The 19,338-nt window shown below is 39.0% G+C and overlaps 1 protein-coding gene across 1 annotated transcript; it reads left to right on the forward strand.

Annotated features, from left to right (window-relative positions):
• Window positions 1-288: 288 nt before the first annotated feature.
• slc6a4a (solute carrier family 6 member 4a) lies at window positions 289-13,425 on the forward strand. The gene is made up of 14 exons (XM_034701142.1): window positions 289-475; window positions 2,356-3,209; window positions 4,284-4,418; window positions 4,930-5,152; window positions 6,440-6,578; window positions 6,987-7,121; window positions 7,238-7,341; window positions 7,466-7,593; window positions 7,681-7,793; window positions 8,508-8,639; window positions 9,083-9,182; window positions 9,998-10,098; window positions 10,275-10,442; window positions 11,807-13,425. The coding sequence occupies exons 2-14, from the start codon at window positions 2,738-2,740 to the stop codon at window positions 11,879-11,881; spliced, it is 2,025 nt and encodes a 674-aa protein (XP_034557033.1). The 5' UTR covers window positions 289-475; window positions 2,356-2,737; the 3' UTR covers window positions 11,882-13,425.
• Window positions 13,426-19,338: the final 5,913 nt, after the last annotated feature.

The following is a 19,338-nucleotide window of genomic DNA, read 5'->3' on the forward strand; positions in this document are numbered from 1 at the left end:
TTATGTGCTTTGATGAGAGTTCTTCCATGACCGTACTTTGTTACAATTCATCATCCCTGTTTGTGTTTTCATTGTATGCATTAAACCAAGAACTAAGTCCACTTGTTTGTGCTTGCATTATGTTTCTTCTTCACTCTTCGCCTGAGTGCATGCAACCGTGCGCCCATCTCTGCATATGCCTGCGCAGCTGCGTGTCTCCTAACAAGGCATGTGTGGAAGTGTGTGTGGTTGTAAGTCAGAGAGAGAGGGACAACTAGGGGGGGAAAGAGAGTGAGGGAGAGAGAAATGAGAGAGGTTCGAGAGCTCAATGGACAAACACAGGGTCCTCATGTGCCAGTGAAGGCTGTTTCTCTGGCAAGTTTTTTCATCTCCACAGGATTCTTTAAGTTTATGATAGAGGTTGATGCTGCTGCTGCTTTTTGTTGATCTTTTATCCAGAACAAGTTCTACTTTTTCTCTTTTACCATCTCCAAAGGTAATGTATGGAGCTTGAGTTTGGCTGGTGTATCATTGATTCCTTTCCTTTTTAGTTTTAGCATATTACACCTAAAAGTGGTGATTTATGATTTGTCCTAATTTAAAGCAGAAAGCACTAAAAGAAGAGAAGGCAAAGAAGACGGTCTACATTTTTGTCATTATCATTTGAATATATCTTGCGTGTTCTCATGAGGAATATCTTCACTTAAATTGTGATGTTCATATTTTACTTTCTTTTTCTCAGTTGTACTTTTCAGTGGAACCCACAAAGAAATAATTATTTCTCAATCAATCCAAGCTTTTTTTTTTGACAACAGAAGATGGAAATTACAGAAATCAAACTTAATATGAATTTGTTTTGCTGCTTCCTCCTAAATGCTTTCAGACAGTGATTAAGTATGTTTTCACATGCAAAGTAGATTCATTTTTTTACATATGAAAGCAAAGTTAAGAAATTAACATTTTCAGTAAGTTTTATTTAATTTTTGAGAGATTTTTTTGTAGTTGTCGTTACCTTTAAATTGATACTAGTCAGGTCCAATGAAGTTTAAGTTTCCAAAAGAACTTAAAAAAGTTCTTTAGTGATCTAAAATAACTTATTATACTTGTAAGTCATGGATGTGACGAAGAACTTGTGATTTCTGTCAGTTGAAAGTAAAAATGTTATATTTAATAAAAACTGTTTGTTGAGAAAGTTTAGCCATTTTTGCATTTCCCCCTAGGTACCTGACAGGACCATATATTTGCATAGCCACCAGATGTTACTGTGGAGTGATTGTTGTGTGGTGTTAAAATGAAGATAAGTGGCATTTGGTGAACAATAAATAATCCTATACTGCAGCCTAAATTGTTTATTTTATGTACACTGCAAAAAAAAAACCCTAATGAACAATTATCTCGCTCTACCAGTTTGACGTAATACTGTTGTAGTATCTTAATCAAATAATACGTGAAATGGGTGCAAAATTGAAGGATGACAATATTAGAGTTAGAAAATATAAATATACACCATATTGTAATCATTCATCGGTCGTCATTGTTGCCTTCCAACTTAAAATGAAGTTAAGTGTGGTTAAGCAGCTGTGGATAAAACAGGCAGAAGCTACATAGTCATTAGTCTTCACATAAACTGCATCACATATTGAACTCATGGTGATACTGATGTAGATTTACAATTTTTCAAAGTAAAGTCCATAAATACTGAATAGCGTTTAGTTAAGAAATAAAGACGACACACATAAAGTTACTTCTACTATTCAAAGATTTTACGATGCATCTTAATGTCTGGAAAAAAAAGTATTAAAAACATTAAAATATGATGAAAATTGTGCATTTTTAATATTTTCTAATATCTAAATTAAATTGTAGTGTGCTTTGTTTTTACTATTTGTTTGGATTGAATAATGTATATTTGTCTTCTGATTCTGAGTGACATACAAACACACAAAAAAAGGAAAAAAGGGAAAAATAAAAGGTAAAACCTGTTGCACAATCTTTCCATGCTTTACTTCTGTCTGATTTTTTTTTTTTTTTATGTTTTCTCTCGTAATTCCTGCCTTAAAAAAATGTTGCTGGTGCTCGAACACATCATCCAAGCCCTCCCGTTACACAGCTTTGAAGAGATAAGCAAAACAGGTTACGCAACTGAGAGATAGCGTGAAACGAGAAACACAAGGAAAAGCAAAGTAAATGGCGTGTCGCCGCAAAACCCTCTCAATTTGTACTCTTGACACTGTCTTTCAAAACTGTCATTATTTTCTGTTGTTAAGAACCTCTCTATTGGCATTGAGAAAGAAAGTGTGTAGCTGTACATATTATGTATCATGTGTTCAGTAATCTGGAACTGAATAACAGATTTTTTTCTTTTGTGTGTTGCAGTTTGCACGGTCTCTGTGTTTCAGAGGAGAAGCAGTTTGTGGAGAAGATTCAAGATTCCTCTAACTGTCCTGCTGGCTACATCCTGTTCAAACATATCTCTCCTTCCTCTACCCGGCTCTGTCTTTCCAAGTTGCCTGCTCCGATTCCTTCTTGCTCAACATGCATTTATTTGCATTTTAGTCCACTAATATATACACACACCTCCGCTCATTGTAGCCCCCGGGCAACCTCATTTAGCCAAATTTGTCTTGCATGAACACTGTACTGTTTCTTTGCTGTTCCACTGATGGGCACCTTACCAGACAACAGTGCCACATTCCCTTCACTGTCACTGAGAACCTCTCTCAATCCCTAACTGCCTAGCCAACACTAACATTAACACATGCACAAGAAGACAAAAGACATGATGATGACAAGCATGCTGACGAGGGAGAATGGGGAGAATGGGGGAGAAAGGGAAAAGGAGAGAGAGGAGGTGGAGGGGGAGGAGGAAGGGACGCAGCAGGAAAATGGTAAACTGACTCTGGCTGATGGTCTCGTAGACGGAAAACCCAAGGACCTGACTTCCAGCTCTGGACAGCATGTGTCCAATGGCTTCGGCACTCCTCAAAGTCCCAAAGATGGACCAGGGACTGCAGCATGCTCTGGAGGTACAGCCTCTGGGCCCGGAGAGGCCACCGGGTCCTCTGTGCCGCAGGGAGGCTTTCGGACTCTGGTTGTCCAACAAACAAGTTTGGAGAGACCCAGAGAAACCTGGAGCAAAAAGATGGACTTCTTGCTCTCTGTGATTGGCTATGCGGTGGATCTGGGAAATGTCTGGCGCTTTCCTTACATCTGCTACCAAAATGGAGGAGGTGAGGAGGAAATGCTTGTTTGAGAGTGGGAGTTGTGAGATTCTTAGGGGGTGATTGGGGATCAGCACGCTGGAGATCCCATGTTTTGGTGAACAGGCCTTGCTTGATGTGATTTTTACTGTTATGTGCTTAAAATAAACATTATAATTAACATCTTAGTAACCAAACCTTTTCCAATCAAAATGGATGTGGTCGGCTAAAATCTCTTCTAAATAATCATTTATGCAAAACAAACGTATTCATATAAAACTATTGACCTACAGTTAACCTTCTTGTCTTAGAAATACTTGGTTTACTCACGTTTCCAATTCTTTTTCCTTGGGCAATCTTAGTCACAAAAGGCGGCTTATATAAGCAAGATTATGTTTTCTCAAAGTCTGCGTGGCCTGCACTCTGTTGCTACAGTATCCTCACCTAACAGCAAACAAGGCCACTCTTTCCAGTTTTATTGGATTTGCAATAATAAAATCTTTGCAATTTCCTGTGTTCTGTGTGTGTCTCACAGAGCGAGGTTGAGATGGGGACCGAGAGACATTTGATAGAGGCAACAGTATTAATTGTGCTTTTTATGAGAAGGCCTTCAGACTCTTTCTTCTTGCTTAATAACCTGTCTCTCAGGCAGCTGCTCAATCAACCCTTATCTCTGCGTTCATGTCACAAAGGCATAAGACACACACCTACCCAGCCACATACAGAAATACACATATGCGCGTAAGATACGTTGATAATTAGAAAGAAAGAAATGGAGAGATATCGTACTCTGCACATCAGGTTGTAGTCAAATGATCAGGCTGGGTATCTTCTGTTTCTCTGTACCTCAATATTTGTTCTTCTTATTATCCTCCAATCATTTTTATACTATTTAGCAAACCCAAAGCCAGCATGAGTGTCATAACCATCATAGTTCCTCTATAATGCTATGTTTATTCTAATGATTTCTGCACCACCACTTAATTCCCTCCTGTTTTCCTACCCTGCTCTTCTTACTTTTCTTCTTTCTCCATTCCTGTTCCCAATTCTTAATCCTGCTCTCTTATCCTTGTCATTTCTTTTCATTATCGTACCCCGACCCAGGTGCCTTTTTGCTGCCCTACCTGTTGATGGCAGTGTTTGGAGGTGTCCCTCTCTTCTACATGGAGCTTGCTCTAGGCCAGTTCCACCGCAGTGGCTGCATCTCCATTTGGAAACACATCTGTCCTATCTTCAAAGGTAACAGAACGAGTGAAAAGGAAAATAATGTGGAATGTGGAAACAGCTTAGGTTAAAAAACATGTAAGAAAAGAAAATGAGACTCGCATTTACTATCAGGAAAATTGTCAGTAAGAGAACAAAAAGAAAAGACAGATATGGTCAAGTTGTCAGAGTCTGACAGACAGCTTATTTGACCCTCTTGTCCCCTCAGTACGGTTCCCTTGAAGAGTATCCCCAGGTTCTTGTACATCTAGCAGGATGCTCTGGCTCTCTGTTATGGAAATTGTCACATTTCCATGCCAAATGCCAAATGCTGAGAAACATGATAGTATGTAAATTGTTGTTGTTCAGAAATGCCAGCCACTCAACCGACTGCAACTCAAATTGACTAGAATAACCACTGAAGATCTAAGGAGGGATGACTACTTACATCTTTTCTGAATGAAAAGTAGATGGAGAGTTTATAAAAAATAATTCAAGCTGTTTTGTGACTTCTCATAAAGTGCTAATCATAATTTGTATTATTTAGGTATTGGCTTTGCCATCTGCATCATAGCCCTCTACATAGCCTTCTACTACAACACCATCATGGCCTGGGCCTTGTACTACTTACTATCATCCTTCCGGCCCACCCTACCCTGGACCACTTGTACCAACAGCTGGAACACGGAAAACTGTAACCGCTACATGTCCACCGACCACAATGTGTCTTGGTCCAACTCCTCCACCTCCCCCGCGGAGGAGTTCTATACGTAAGTTGCATGTAAGTCATATGTGGAGAAAGCTACAGGAAGGAGGCTTCAAGTGAAGAAAGGGAGGGTGACTCCCTGTTATAGGGTTGATTGTGGTTTTGTAGACCCCTTGACAGATTTATCAACCTCTTACCTAAAGATTCACATGCACAACAGGTAGTATCATGGCAGGAGAGTTTCATAAAGGTATAAAGGTTTCAATGCAAAATGAAATTCAGTTTTTCCAAGTCCAGTTGCCTTTTTTGATCAAGCTTCAAATCAAAATCAATTTAAGAATGACATGTGGCATGTCCTAAGAGAGAATTGCAATAACTGACTAAAAGTTGCCTTAAAATTGAAATGTCATTACCAAAACACATCAGTACTGACATAACATTTCAACTTACTTTTTTTTTTGACTCTTTTTGTAATCTTTTGTAGGCTCTATCCATTGTAATCCACTCAAGTCAGCCAACTTTTCTATGTAATCTTAAAATAACAATCTCTGTGGACATGTTTTTATTATTCTGTTCCTGTCTTATCGTTCTCTCCCTGGACTGTTCTGTGCCTGTCCGCTGAGACAAATTCACTTTATCCCGAGCTGACTTTTCCTAATACAGGTTTAAAAGACACAAATTCCTCAACTTAGTCTGGCGCCTGAATTTCCTGTTTTCAACATAAATCACATCTCTGTTTTCTAATGCAAGCTCTGTGTGCTTAACCTGTGACCAGATGTTATCCTCCCTGTTAATTAAGCCTCATTCTTTTCTTGCCCTGTAGTGCTGTTTTACTTGGGTTTGCGTAAACTCTGATTAAGTAAAATTGCTGTTATGTCAGTCGAGGCCTCTGTGTATGTTTTTAACCACACTCTGTCCATTTTAATGAACTGTATGTACGATTTATGTACATCTGTGTGTGTGAAGTCAAAGAGTTCAGATTCCATATTTCCCCTCACACATCCTTAAGTTCTTGGTGTCCCTTTCTTTATCAGCTGCCTGCACTTCCATGTTGGCTTTCCAAGTTTAAAAAACATCCCGATCCACCCTATTTTTGTATTTTCACTTCTTATCCTCTCTATCACTTCCTATTTTCTCCACATTCTTCTCTTTCCGTTTGGCCTCCCTCTAGTTCCCTCTCCAATTTCCTTCAGCTTCCTGTATTTCCACTCCCTTTCTCCTTTCACCCTTTATGTCTTCAACGTATATGCAATATCTCCTCTTTTCCTGATCACATTATTCTTATTTGTCTCCCTCCTCAAATTTACAAAACCAATACCAACATCCACCCCACCTCTTTTTCTACCTCCAGTCGTCAGGTGTTACAGGTCCATCGCTCCCCAGGTCTGCACCAACTGGGCTCTGTAAGCTGGCAGCTGGCCCTCTGCTTGCTCTTCATCTTCACCATTGTCTACTTCAGCATCTGGAAAGGAGTCAAGACGTCTGGAAAGGTAAATGAAAGGGGCCTGCAGGTTTATTATAGCTGCTCAGTTAGGTTAGATTGAGAGATGATTTTTTGAGCCAGAGAGACAGAGAAAGGGTGAAAATGTTGTTATCTATTTCTTCCCTCTCAGTATCATTCATCATGATGGGTGGAGCAGTGGGTTAGATGGGCTTAAAGTTAGAATGATTGCTGCGTGAAACCTTGACAACTAGACCCTAAAAGGCCAGGAATGCTTTTAGTGTTTGAGTTTGGCTGCAGAAAAATCTACGTAGTTTATACAAATTGATGTGACATAGTAAGTTTTCAGCACCAGGAAGATATGCAGAAATGATATGACTGAGTAACAGTTGATTTGACTCACTGCACACACTGTAAGAGTTGACTGACAGAAAAGTGGATTCTTTTCCATTAATAGGTGGTTTGGGTGACTGCAACCTTTCCCTACCTGGTCCTAGTGGTGTTGCTCATCCGTGGAGCCACTTTGCCAGGAGCCTGGAGGGGCGTTGTCTTCTATCTCAAGCCTGATTGGGAGAAACTGCTCAGCACCACGGTAAGCCAGTTGATGTGATCTGACAAGGCTTCTTTGGTTTTCCTGTTTATGCTGCTATCACACAACTTGTCTTCTTATACACCATTTCCCATCATCTATCTTTGCCACTTTCTAAGGTATGGATAGATGCAGCAGCTCAGATCTTCTTCTCTCTGGGTCCGGGTTTCGGTGTACTCCTTGCCTTCGCCAGCTACAACCCCTTTCATAACAACTGCTACAAGTAAGAATCTTTCTTCCACATACAAGTCTAAAAACTACACTACAGCCAAGTGATGTTTGCTCCAGACATCCTGCTTAACTCTGTCCTCTTGTCTGTCCTTTGACCTCTGCTTTCTCCATCTCAGAGACGCTTTGGTCACGAGCTCTGTGAACTGTCTGACTAGCTTCCTGTCTGGCTTTGTTATATTTACTGTGCTGGGCTACATGGCTGAGATGAGGCAGCAGGATGTGGATGCTGTTGCCAAAGATGCCGGTGAGACAGCCAGCAACATCTTAGTGTTTTTAATTACACAGGATTGACCTGAAACATTCTTTAATATCAACTCTTTTTTCTCCCTAGGTCCAAGTCTGCTGTTTATCATTTATGCAGAAGCCATAGCAAACATGCCAGCTGCAACTTTCTTCTCCATCATCTTCTTCCTCATGATCATAATGTTGGGTCTGGATAGCACGGTAAGTTTGCTGATTACTCTTTCAGTGTCACCCATGAGAATGTTGTGTTGACTGAGTGTCTCTCCTTCTTGTTGCCCAGCTTAGCCCTCATGTGCTATTTGAAACCCAGAAACAGAGGTTTCATTTTTGCCTTGCTGTATAGGCTAATGCCCATGTTGCGACATGAGGGGTTTTATTTTTCCTCGCTGTTATTTTTGATTAAAGACAAAGAAAACAATATGATGGGGCTTTCATATCACTACTGTGTGGTGATCTTGTCTCCCTAAGCCAGTATTTATCTGCTCTGAGGAAGCCAGCTGGAGAGACTCGTAAGGCTCTTATCAAACACCGATAATCATTGTAGAATCAGCATTGAGGCAGCTATGCTCCTTCATTTAAGCACTGAGGTTATTACTGAAAAACATGTCTGTGTGCTCTGATTCATTATAGATCCGCTTAACATTTAGTCTCTTCATTTTTATTTCATTGTGCAAAGGTTGTAATACGCGAGGCCCTTACACTTGCTATTCATCATTGTGCTCTGATTATCAGAAGTCCCTCTGCTGCTGGACCCTTTAGATCAAAGTGCTGATTCAACACATCTCAATAACTTTAAGATTTATTTACCCTATGTGTTGTTACAGAGCCGTTTCTTCACCCCCTACCTCTTTTTTTCTGCTCTCTTTAGAAGTTCTTTCTTTCTCGGTGACTCCCAAGGTGTCTTCCTCTATTCAGTTTGCAGGGTTGGAGGGTGTGATCACGGCTATGCTGGATGAGTTCCCTCACGTCCTGGTTAAGAGGCGAGAGTGGTTTGTCTTTGGCCTGGTGTGTGTCTGCTATCTGGGGGCTCTCTCCACACTCACATATGTAAGTGGAACAAAATCAGTCATGAATGTAACATCAAACACAAGGATAAACCAATAATTTACCCCACCTGAATCCGATATCCAAATAGCTGTCATAAGAAATATTTATTTTAGCCTCAACTGTTTGTCCATGATATTTCTTAATATCATAAGTACAGAAAAGAATGAGTAGTTCACATTGTTTGAAAGTATTTCAAATGTCCTATTGTATTTTCAGGTAATGTGATGGTGCACAGTTTACAATTATCTGGAATCTTTGAGTTGTAATCTGTACACCTCCAACCCACATTACAATTATGACCAAGATGCAGCTCCATTCATTAAGCCATCACAACACATTTCCCAAATATTTATTTTTAAAAGATATAGATATCAGATTTTATGTACAAGTATTAGTGTAAAGCTTCACAGAAATGTCTCCTTTGTACCCGTCTCCTGTGTCAGGGAGGAGCGTTTGTTGTAAAGCTCTTTGAGGAGTATGCTACAGGCCCTGCTGTCATAACCGTGGTTTTGCTAGAAGTCATTGCCGTCTCTTGGTTTTATGGTAAGTTTGTATTTGTTGTTGGAAATTTCAATAAATACAACAACCAAAACCTATTTGGAATTGTTGACACAAGTGATGATATATAGCAAAGTTCCAGAAGTAGGACCACACCTAAACCACGCTTCTTCAATCAATCAATCAATCAATCAATCAATCAATCAATCAATCAATCTTAATTTGTATAGCGCCAAATCACAACAAACTTTATCTCAAGATGCTTTTACAAACATAGGAGGTCTAGACCACTCTATGTCAAATTATGAACAGAGACCCAACACCAAGGCAGGGTAAGACTCAGTCTTACCCCACCTTAATCCACCATAAGCATTGCACCATTGCAGTATTTAGCTAGTTACAGTGGTGAAGAAAACTTCCTTTAAACAGGCAGAAACCTTGAGCAGAACCAGACTCATGTTAGACCAAGTTGGGTCTTTAAAAGAGGGATAGAGACAGAGGGAGCTCTCTTATAAATTCAAACCTACCTCTTTGCTCCCCTTCATTCTCAGATTCAGCACCCCGCCCTCCCTCCCTGTTTCTTCCAATTTGAATCTGTCCTAATATACAAAGGTCTCTTGAGGGGGGCTTCATGGTGCCCAGGAGCTACGGCGGATTCCCTAATAAGCTTTCCTAAACCAGTAACAGCAAGAAAGTTCAACGTCAAATTCAGAATCACTGTTCCAATCAAATCAATAAATCATTGTCAGATTACATCCTGTTGATGGTGTGGTCCTTGCTTGTCAATACTTTGATGCACAGACTTTAAACATGAGAAGAAAATTATACAATGATTCTGAGTGCCTGTGTGTGTTTCCCAGGTACCAATCGCTTCTGTAATGACGTCCACGCCATGATCGGTTTCTCCCCGGGTTATTTCTGGAGAATCTGCTGGGTGGCCATCTGCCCCTGCTTTCTCCTGGTGAGGCTCATCTACAGTATTCACATGTGTGGATATACTTAGAAGAAGGCTCAGTTTTATATCAAACAATGGAAGGAGCAATTGGAGAGCAAACACAAGAAGATACAGTAGCTACTTTTGTTTCATCCTTCTTATATCTGACTTCTGTTTTTTTTTTTTTCTAAACCCGTTTCCAGTTCATCATCATCAGTTTCCTGGCCTTCCCTCCAGAGGTCAGGTTGTTCCACTACCACTACCCACCATGGACCACCGTCCTGGGCTACTGCATTGGTGTTTCTTCATTCATCTGTGTGCCTGCTTATATGGTTTTCCACTTGCTAAATGCCAAGGGTACATTCAAACAGGTACAGTATTTTCTTCTTCTTCCTTTTTCGTCTTCACATTCAATGGCAAATGTATTTCTTACATGATAACCCACAAGGTCTGTTCCTTGGTCTTGTTCCTTCTTACCATATCCTTATTCCTTACTACCCCACTGACACCTCTCCAAGAACATGCGGTTACCTATTTATGCTGTCAAGATCCACTCTCTTCAATGAGTACATGACTTAAGGAACTGGCACAAGCCAAAGACAAGTGTATCCGCATCATACGATGACCCTGCATCAAAATCTACAGTTTTCAAGTCAGCATTAATATAAATATACTTCAAGTGACCAATTCAGATGTCTCTGTATCATATTTGGTGCTTTTTGAGTCACATATACCCATGTCTTCCTCTTCATTTATTTAGGTGTGTCTCCTGTGTGCTCCTTATAACAAACCAATCAATCAATCTTTATTCATGTAGCACCAAATCACAACAAACGTTATCTCAAGACGCTTTACAAACATAGCAGGTCTAGACCATACTCTATGTTATATTATTAACAAAGACCCAACACCATACAGGATAAGATCCAGTCACATCTTACAGACAGGACTCTGATCTCATCCTAATGCACTTTGAGCAGAGCACGTACAAGTGGCAAGGACAAACTTCCTGCTAACAGGCAGAAACCTCGAGCAGAACCAGACTCATGTTAGACACACATCTGCTGAGACCGAGTTGAGGTTGGAAAGAGGGATGGGGGGGGAGAGAGAGAGAGAGAGAGAGAGAGAGAGAGAGAGAGAGAGAGAGAGAGAGAGAGAAATTATAGTGGTGAGAAGGATAGTAGAAGATGTATCTGCTGGATAATATTTACAAATCCAAAATGTGTCCATCATTATAATCATCATTATTATTTCATAATACCCTTGTCAGGGGTTGACAGAAGGTTAAATGACATCAAAGATTGGCTTTACAAAGGCTGGATTATGTGTTGCCATCTGTACAATTGCTATAAACTTGCTGTAAGGGGTAGCCACAATTATTTTTCACCATTGGCATAATTTGCCAATGGTGTTTTGATTAAGTTAGGTGTGTTAAGATCTAGACAGAACTTATGGAAAAGATTGATCAACAAAAAAAATTGCAACCAACATTGGATAAATAACGACATAGACCATTCAAGCCCAAAAATACAAAACATTGATTACTGGCTTGAGCTTCTCTTTATGATTATTTTATGGTTTTATTTGTTAATTATGACTATGTGACTACTATTTGTCACTGTTTGCACTTGTATTAATATGTTTACTTCTTTATGGTTTCATCCTTTTTAATATACCAGTTTAATTTACTCACTTTCCTGTAAGTTAACCTCTTTCTAATTCCTCTCCTTCACAGCGCCTGTTAAAGGGTATCACTCCAGAGCCCAGCACTGAACAACACAGAAACTTCATTGTCACCAATGCAGTTTGACCAAACGCAGACCAACAGAAAGTGCCGTTCAAGCTACATACAGTGCCCTCCTCTGGAAAAACTGCAACACTACCTAACAAGGGGGCTCCCTTTCACTGTCTCTTTTTAATGCCTCTTTAAATCTTTTCCACTTGTTTTTTGCTGTCTCATACAGGGATGTAGAAATAAAGGAGAAGTTAGCTGGGGCCAGGCTACAGCATTATTGTAGGATTTGTTCAGTTTTGTTCTTTTGGCTCCTCTCAGTTCACTGATGTCACATTATTTCAGTATCGTTATCATCCTCTTCAAGTCTTTCTCATAAACAATGTATGCCCATAAAGACAAACTGGGGATTCTTCACATGAAATCATTTTGAGAAGGCCATATAGTTACACTGTAATCCCTCTCACACTTAATGGCTGTATATTCATATTATGCTGGTAATTTATGCATTCTTAAATGTAGCAAAATTCAGGTATCCTTTTACATCTCTTACCAAAACCAAATATAAGATATCTGTTCTGTTTATATTTCATTAGATGCGTTAATATTACAGTTGTTGATATATTGTGTTCACTGTCAGCCTGTGTTTATTTGATGGCATCTTGAACGAATGGTGGATTTGCAATGAGTTTCTTACACTGTGAAGAACTGTATGAAAACGACATGTGTGTTCCTGTATGTGTGCATGACAGAAAGACTGTTATAATGTCTAGTGTGAAATTGGTCACAGACAGATTTGACCAAGTATTTAGTGTATTCATTCCATAACTGCAATATGAGGTGTGTTCATTTGTATCACTGCCCCTCATGATCATTTGACAAACCATGAAATTGTGCTGATATTCCCTGTCCTATCACAATGAAATGCTGCATCTGTTGTCAGAAGATAACAGACAGTAATAGAGACCAAGTGAGGATCAACAACATTGATGGGATGTATGAAATCAGCAGAACTGCTCTTTGCTGTCTACCAAAAGGTGGTGTGTTTGTATGTGTATGCAAATGTGCCTGTGCAAGAATGTGTGTGTCTGTGTGTTTGTAGGAGCAGGGGTTAAACATGGCAAGTACTGTACATCTACATGTGTATTGACTAGTCAGTCTGGTATTGGTGTAATATATCTTGTGAATACCTGTCTCTTCTCTCCATCGATGTGTGAATGTGTTTGCGTTTAGCTCTTGTGCAGGCTTGAGGGTGAACCTTGATAAGTGTGCACACACGAGTGATGGTCCAAAAAAGGATTAGAGGTGTTCAGCCCCTTTTATGTGTGCATGCTGTGGCAGGTGTAAACTGTACCTCAAATGTGTGTCTGTCTGTGTGTATGGGTGTGTGTATGTGTGTGTGTATGGGTGTTAAATGTGATCTTCTGTTGTCTTGTTAACTGCCAAAATATATCATGAAGGATGTAAACTTCTTCTTGCCTCTTTCTCTCTCTTGCACCTCTCAGCTTATGTAAGATCTATGTACCTCTGTAAAAGAATGTATTGAGAAATACACCTGTATAGAATACAGATAAACAAATATATTGAAAATGACAGATAATAAAGAAATATGAGGAAACAAATGCCTTTATCTATTTGTTTATTTTAGTCATTCTTCAGGTAAGTTTCATTATCAAGGTGACATAAGATTTCATTTATGATGTTTTCAAGGCTGGGTCAGTAGCTGACAATTAGGGGAAGTTATTTAACCCTCCTGTTATGTTTGTTTCTTAGAGACAGCAATAATGTTCCTGGGTCAACTTGACCCGGGGCATATTTAATGATCCAAAAGTGTCAGAACTCCAAAAATCACAGTAATTTTTTTTAAATCTCATTATTAGCTCCATTACTAACCATTTAAAATAATATTTAGTGCAATGGTGTTCTTTAATTCTCACAGATCATGGTTCAATGAGGATAACTCACTCGTTCTTTTTAATGAAATTCATGTTAAAACTTGTTTTAATGTACATTGGAAAACCCTAAATATAAATACAATAGTTTTACACGACTTAGATTTTTGTTTATTTTATTTTACATTTAGAATTCTTTTTTTTTTATGAAGTGATGTTGATAAATTAACACGAGACACCTCTCCTGTCACATGCTGCCCAGATTTTGATGCTGTATTTAATTGGTTTGGAAAGCATATATTACCTAAGATGGAAGGAACCCCTGAATACCACTAGCCTTTCAACCACTGTGACATTAGAAATGCGAAATAATACTTTTAACAATTTTTTAATACATTTCTTAACTTTAAAATGGGTCAATTTGACCCAGAACATCACAGGAGGGTTAAAATGTCATTATGATGCTTTCAAATGTTACGCTAAGAAAAAGAAAAATGTAGGTTTTGGTAAGAAAGTTGAATAAGACTGTTGTTTTGGGCAGAGAAGTGTTTGTTAGCCATTTGACATAGATATTACATATGGAAGTACAACCTGTTGAACATCCAAACACGAGTTTAATCAGCTTTAGAACTGATGCCAATTATATTATATATTATGATTATATAATAATAAGACATAATAATGTTCAAAAAAACGTACTTAAATGTCCAATAAACTGAATTTAAAAGAAAACACTAGAAACGCATTAAGACTTACACACAGAACACAAGAGAGACGTACAATGAGCCAACACAGGACATGGGAAACAGAGGAACTCAATACAGAGTGATCAACACAGGTGGGGAACGCAGGACACAGGTGAAACTAATGAGGGTAATCAAAAAGAAGGGAAACACACAAGGACAGGAAGTAACCAAACTGGAAACACAGGGATCAGATCTACAGAATAAAACAAAGAACACAAGGCAAGACTAAGAAACACAAGAAAGTACAACAAGAGACATGGATCACTAAACACACGGGAGACAAACTAATACAGAATAAACACGGGACAAACCAAGGCATGAAACACAGGGAAAAAACTAAACTAAAATTCGACTCGTGACATTTTCATGCTGAAACTTTGAGTATCAGACACTTAATTTATTCTAATTTTGTGTATTTTTATGTATCAGTTTGTCCTGAAATTACCCATATATTTCAAAGTAAAACTGCAAAATAGTAATCCATTGCCACAAATGAGTTACCATGTGCGCATGTGCAATGTTGGTAAAAGCTGGATGCTTCACTACAGTATGTATGATTAACAAGTCACCAAACTATTTAGTACAAAGACAAAAAAACTATCTTATATCGTATTCTGTTCTACATCTACATAGCCCATAACACGGATAGTTTAAACCTAAGTGTATATGTTTTAAAGGCAATTAAAGCAGCAATGAACAGTCTCTGCATGGCCATGATTGACAATAATTTTTTTTTTCTTCTAAAATGTAACCAGAGGAGCTCCATATAAATATATGGTTGAATGTCAAATTTCACATTCTACAAGATTTTAAGTGTCGTCGTTCACATGCTGGTCTGCTGATGCTGCTAAAAGACAGAGTCTCACCTCCTCAACCAAACTGTCCTCTCTCACCTTACAGAATTATGAATTACACAATGTACACACACAACTAATATGAGGTTCACTTTACACTCTGCCTTTGTTGGGGATAGATAGAGAGATGAGCAGGGAGAATGAAACGCACAAACTAATATAATTGAATATGATCATGAGTGCAGACATGCGTATTACATTAAAATTTTTGGACACATTTATAGGTATGGATGTATTTGCCTGTAGTGAAAACACACAGATTTACCCTGCAAGAAACGTTCAAATTTTCTTACTCGGAGGCTCATTTGACAGCATCTTGACGGACACCTTCAAAAACAGTGTTCCTCATGAAAACAACCATCAATGCTAGCAAGGGTTGGGGACGGTAGGAAATAGGGCTGAGGCAGCCACCTTTCATTTTTATATGCAGGAAAAACATTTTTTATGCGCAGCCACATTGCTAATTCTGATCACAACTCCACTGTGCTTAGCTCTGTTGGGTTAGCAGTGTCTTCAATCACCAGCCCCCAAAGGAAAATGGTTTCACAAATGGACCAATGAGCAAACAACCCTGCCATTGACTCTGCCAAGTCGCCATTGTTACATTGAATTTAGTTCATTTCAGATGCCTTTTGAGAAAATTACAATAAAAATATATGTATATATAAAGAAAATTCAACGAACAAAATGTGGCTAGTGTGAGTGACTGTGTTAGCCATCACAGCTGAGATCCCCCACCATTGCTACAAAAAGGATCCCACAATCCAAGTCCAGTAAAACATCCAAACATTATATCCATAAAGAGCGACAGATTACTGCAAATCTACCAAGGCTGTATGCTTTTGCTCAAGTCGTCTGCAATCCATCTCACCATGTAAGAGCAGGGTTTGGATTCTTGCTCTTTCTTCGGTAAACTAACTACATTGTTGATGTTTCTGGTGATAGGAATTATTTCTAATGCTCTAGATCATTTTGCTAAGCAAGAACCAGATCTTTTTGCTCCCAAATGTCTCTCCAGAGGACCATTTTGGCTAACGAGAGCCACCTTTGGAGAAAAGTAATTTGCAACAAATACATAGGCTACTCCCCACCTGAGCGTATTTGTCTACTTCCACCGTGCTGCATTCCTGCAGGGAAATCAGGTAATGCAAACGTGATAATGTTAGAGAAAGCTACATTTATAAGATAAGTTAAAATCTTGATGATCATTTTAAAACAAAACTTCATTTAAAGTTCATTAAAAAAATTAACCCCAATAGTTGACAATTAACAGATTAAAAGACACGTCTATTTCTGCATGAAACAAAGCATTTACTCAAACTTTTCCATCTTCCTGGTTGAATTTAGACAACATCTGATTGCAAGAGAAATGCTGTATGCAGGTCAGCCATGCTGATGTCTGGGTGAAACGATTACAGCACATGAAAGTTGGCCTCCCAGCTGCTTCATCTTAATTTACTCTGCTCTATGGAAGTGCACAGCTGTGTGTGCATATTTAAATTCAGTTGTGTAGAAAGTTGTTTTGTGAGACGTGCATCTTATATAGGTTTGTGTGCTTTATTGTGTCAATTTCCTTTGAGCTCCCTTACCCTGACTGATGGACACACCCTGTGTTCTCTGTCTTGCCTTATCATGGCAGATCTATATTAAACAGCATAGCACAGCCAGAGTATCCTTGCACCTTTGGTGCACCTGCCATCTCAGCATCTGCCTAGTTGCCAGCCAGCTAGTCTCACTATCAAGACCTCCATCTCATTTCATCCCTTTTTCTCCAGCTCTCATATCCTCTTTTATTTTTCTCTCTTATATTTATTTTGGCACCCTGAGCTCTGTGTTTTTGTATGCACATCTGTTTCTTTGTGTCTGTGGGTCTCAGTATCTGGGTGGTGGTGTCTCAGTGGTACAGTCAGATGTCTTTCAATCAAAGGGTTGGTGGTTTAACTCCAGCTCCTGCTGTCATATGCTGTCTTTGGAAAGATGCTGAACTCTAAAACTGCTCCTATTGGCATTGTCAGCGGTCTGTGAGTGCATATGACTAATGTTAGTTAATACTGATGGTCCCTTACTATCATCCTCTGTCATCAGTGTGGTGAATGTGGTGTGAATGGGTGAGTGTGAGTAGTAGTTTAAAAGCGCTTTGAGTGGTCAGGAAGACAAACGCAGTATAAGTAAAGGTTCATTTACCATTACCCTGGTGCTTCACTGCTCACTTTGACTCCACTTCCCAGAAAGAACCTGACTTTCATATCTACATATTTGAACTCTTTTTGTCAGTCTTCCTGCAGGTCTGTATTTGATTACTTTTTGGAAGCAATCCAGATGGTCACTTTGTTTTTCTGACAGAAAATCCTGGCATTTACCTCCCTAACTTGCTCCGTCTTTCCTCTCCATCCCTGCATTTTTTTTTCTCTCTCCTCAGCCTTTCTGCTGATCTCTTGATACTGCCACTGCCTCTGAAGAACAGGAAATGAAACCCTTTTTTCCGCCCAATATGTCGCTCCTGCCCGTTATCACACAGAAACCTTGTCTTCAAGCAATGACTGTCTCTCACTCCCCTTATGAACTCATTTTGCACGAAGGGAGAATACATTCTTATCTTTGCAGAGGAGGCCCTTTTTTTCTCTCTGAAACACACACTCTTTTCTCCATTGCTCGCTTCTTACGTGTTAGTGGTTCATATAGATGTTGCTTAAATACACTAAGAGTTACTTGATCTGTTGGATTTTCATGACAGATGGCCATAAAGGCTTTAGAATGGCATTCCACTTAAAAAATAAGAGAAAATACAACAAAATACTAATTTTTTGTTTATTTAAATGTCAACCACTTGAGAAAAAAAATAAATAAATACGTATGTTTGTATGTTGTGTAAAAACTTAGGCTAGGTCAACAATATGTATAGAATGAACTGAATGAAGCAGCCTAATAAAGCTTTTAAGTATTTGGCTAATATTGTAGTTTCTCCTGAGGTTTCATGTGGCTGGCTCCAAATATGAATCCACATTGTGTCCCATGTATAGAAGACCAGTTCTGCTGAAGTAACAATGCAAAGACACATACAAATGAGCAGGCGGATCTAAATGAATTATGACAAAATTAAGAGGAAGGTGGAAAACTTTCTGACGCAGCAATGTGGTGCATGTGAATTAATTTAACTTGATCATATTTGATGCGATAGAAATAGCATCATTTGGCGGAAATGCATGCAATGTCTTTTGCTGTAAATTGACTTTTTAATAAATACCTGTATTGTACATGTAAAGCTTGTGTTAGCTGCATCTTACTTTATCATCCCACTTATTACAACCCAAACACTCCACCTTCACTGTCATATTTGAAACCTGTATCAGTTATACATAAAAAAAACTCAACCTCTACACAGTCAGGAAAAATTAATAAATAATTGGATCAAACCAAATCTAATACATAACATCGTATTCTTATTCTTCCATCTTTTTATAAGACCATCCATCTGTGATTAAAACAATATCAACCAAGATCCTGGTCTCCAGCAAAAGGTGATTTTTAAAGGCACAATATCCCCCCTGTTGGTGATGGGTGTATCATGATCTGAAGTAGCTTAGTTTGACATTTCTAACCACTGTAGGGATCAGAGTTCCACAAAAAGAAGGCTTAGAGGTTGAATCAGATACTGAACACTAATTAGCTCCTGGATGCACAAGTCTGTAACAAATTTCTCAGTCATGTCCAAACAACAACTCTAAGTTTTCTACTGTTACTGTACTGTACTGCTGCTTGTCATGTGAGCCATGCTTATGGTAAGCAGCAATGTGAGTGCTCTTTTTTTATGATGAGCAGAGCACTGGAGGAGGCACAACTGAGGAGGGTATAGGGGGGAAAAGATGGGAATGAGCTACAACGAGGAAGCCCCCAGCAATCATTTTGACAGGATTTGTTTCCAGCACGCTGCTTAACTCTTTACCTCACAGACTTTAGATTATGACTCATCAGTTAATACAGCCCACTATTTTGCCTCAGTATAGTTGGGAACAGCTAGCTGTAATGTTTTAAGTGCAATAATC

Source organism: Notolabrus celidotus, chromosome 14 (assembly GCF_009762535.1).
Source record: "Notolabrus celidotus isolate fNotCel1 chromosome 14, fNotCel1.pri, whole genome shotgun sequence".
Taxonomy (NCBI): Eukaryota; Metazoa; Chordata; class Actinopteri; order Labriformes; family Labridae; genus Notolabrus; species Notolabrus celidotus.

Excerpts from the sequence above, each read along its gene's own strand:
- slc6a4a (XM_034701142.1), top strand. The coding sequence starts at position 2,738 with ATGCACAAGAAGACAAAAGACATGATGATGACAAGCATGCTGACGAGG. Across the intron at positions 5,153-6,439 it reads CCCGCGGAGGAGTTCTATAC|TCGTCAGGTGTTACAGGTCC; the intron begins GTAAGTTGCATG and ends TTCTACCTCCAG. Across the intron at positions 7,342-7,465 it reads TTTCATAACAACTGCTACAA|AGACGCTTTGGTCACGAGCT; the intron begins GTAAGAATCTTT and ends TCTCCATCTCAG.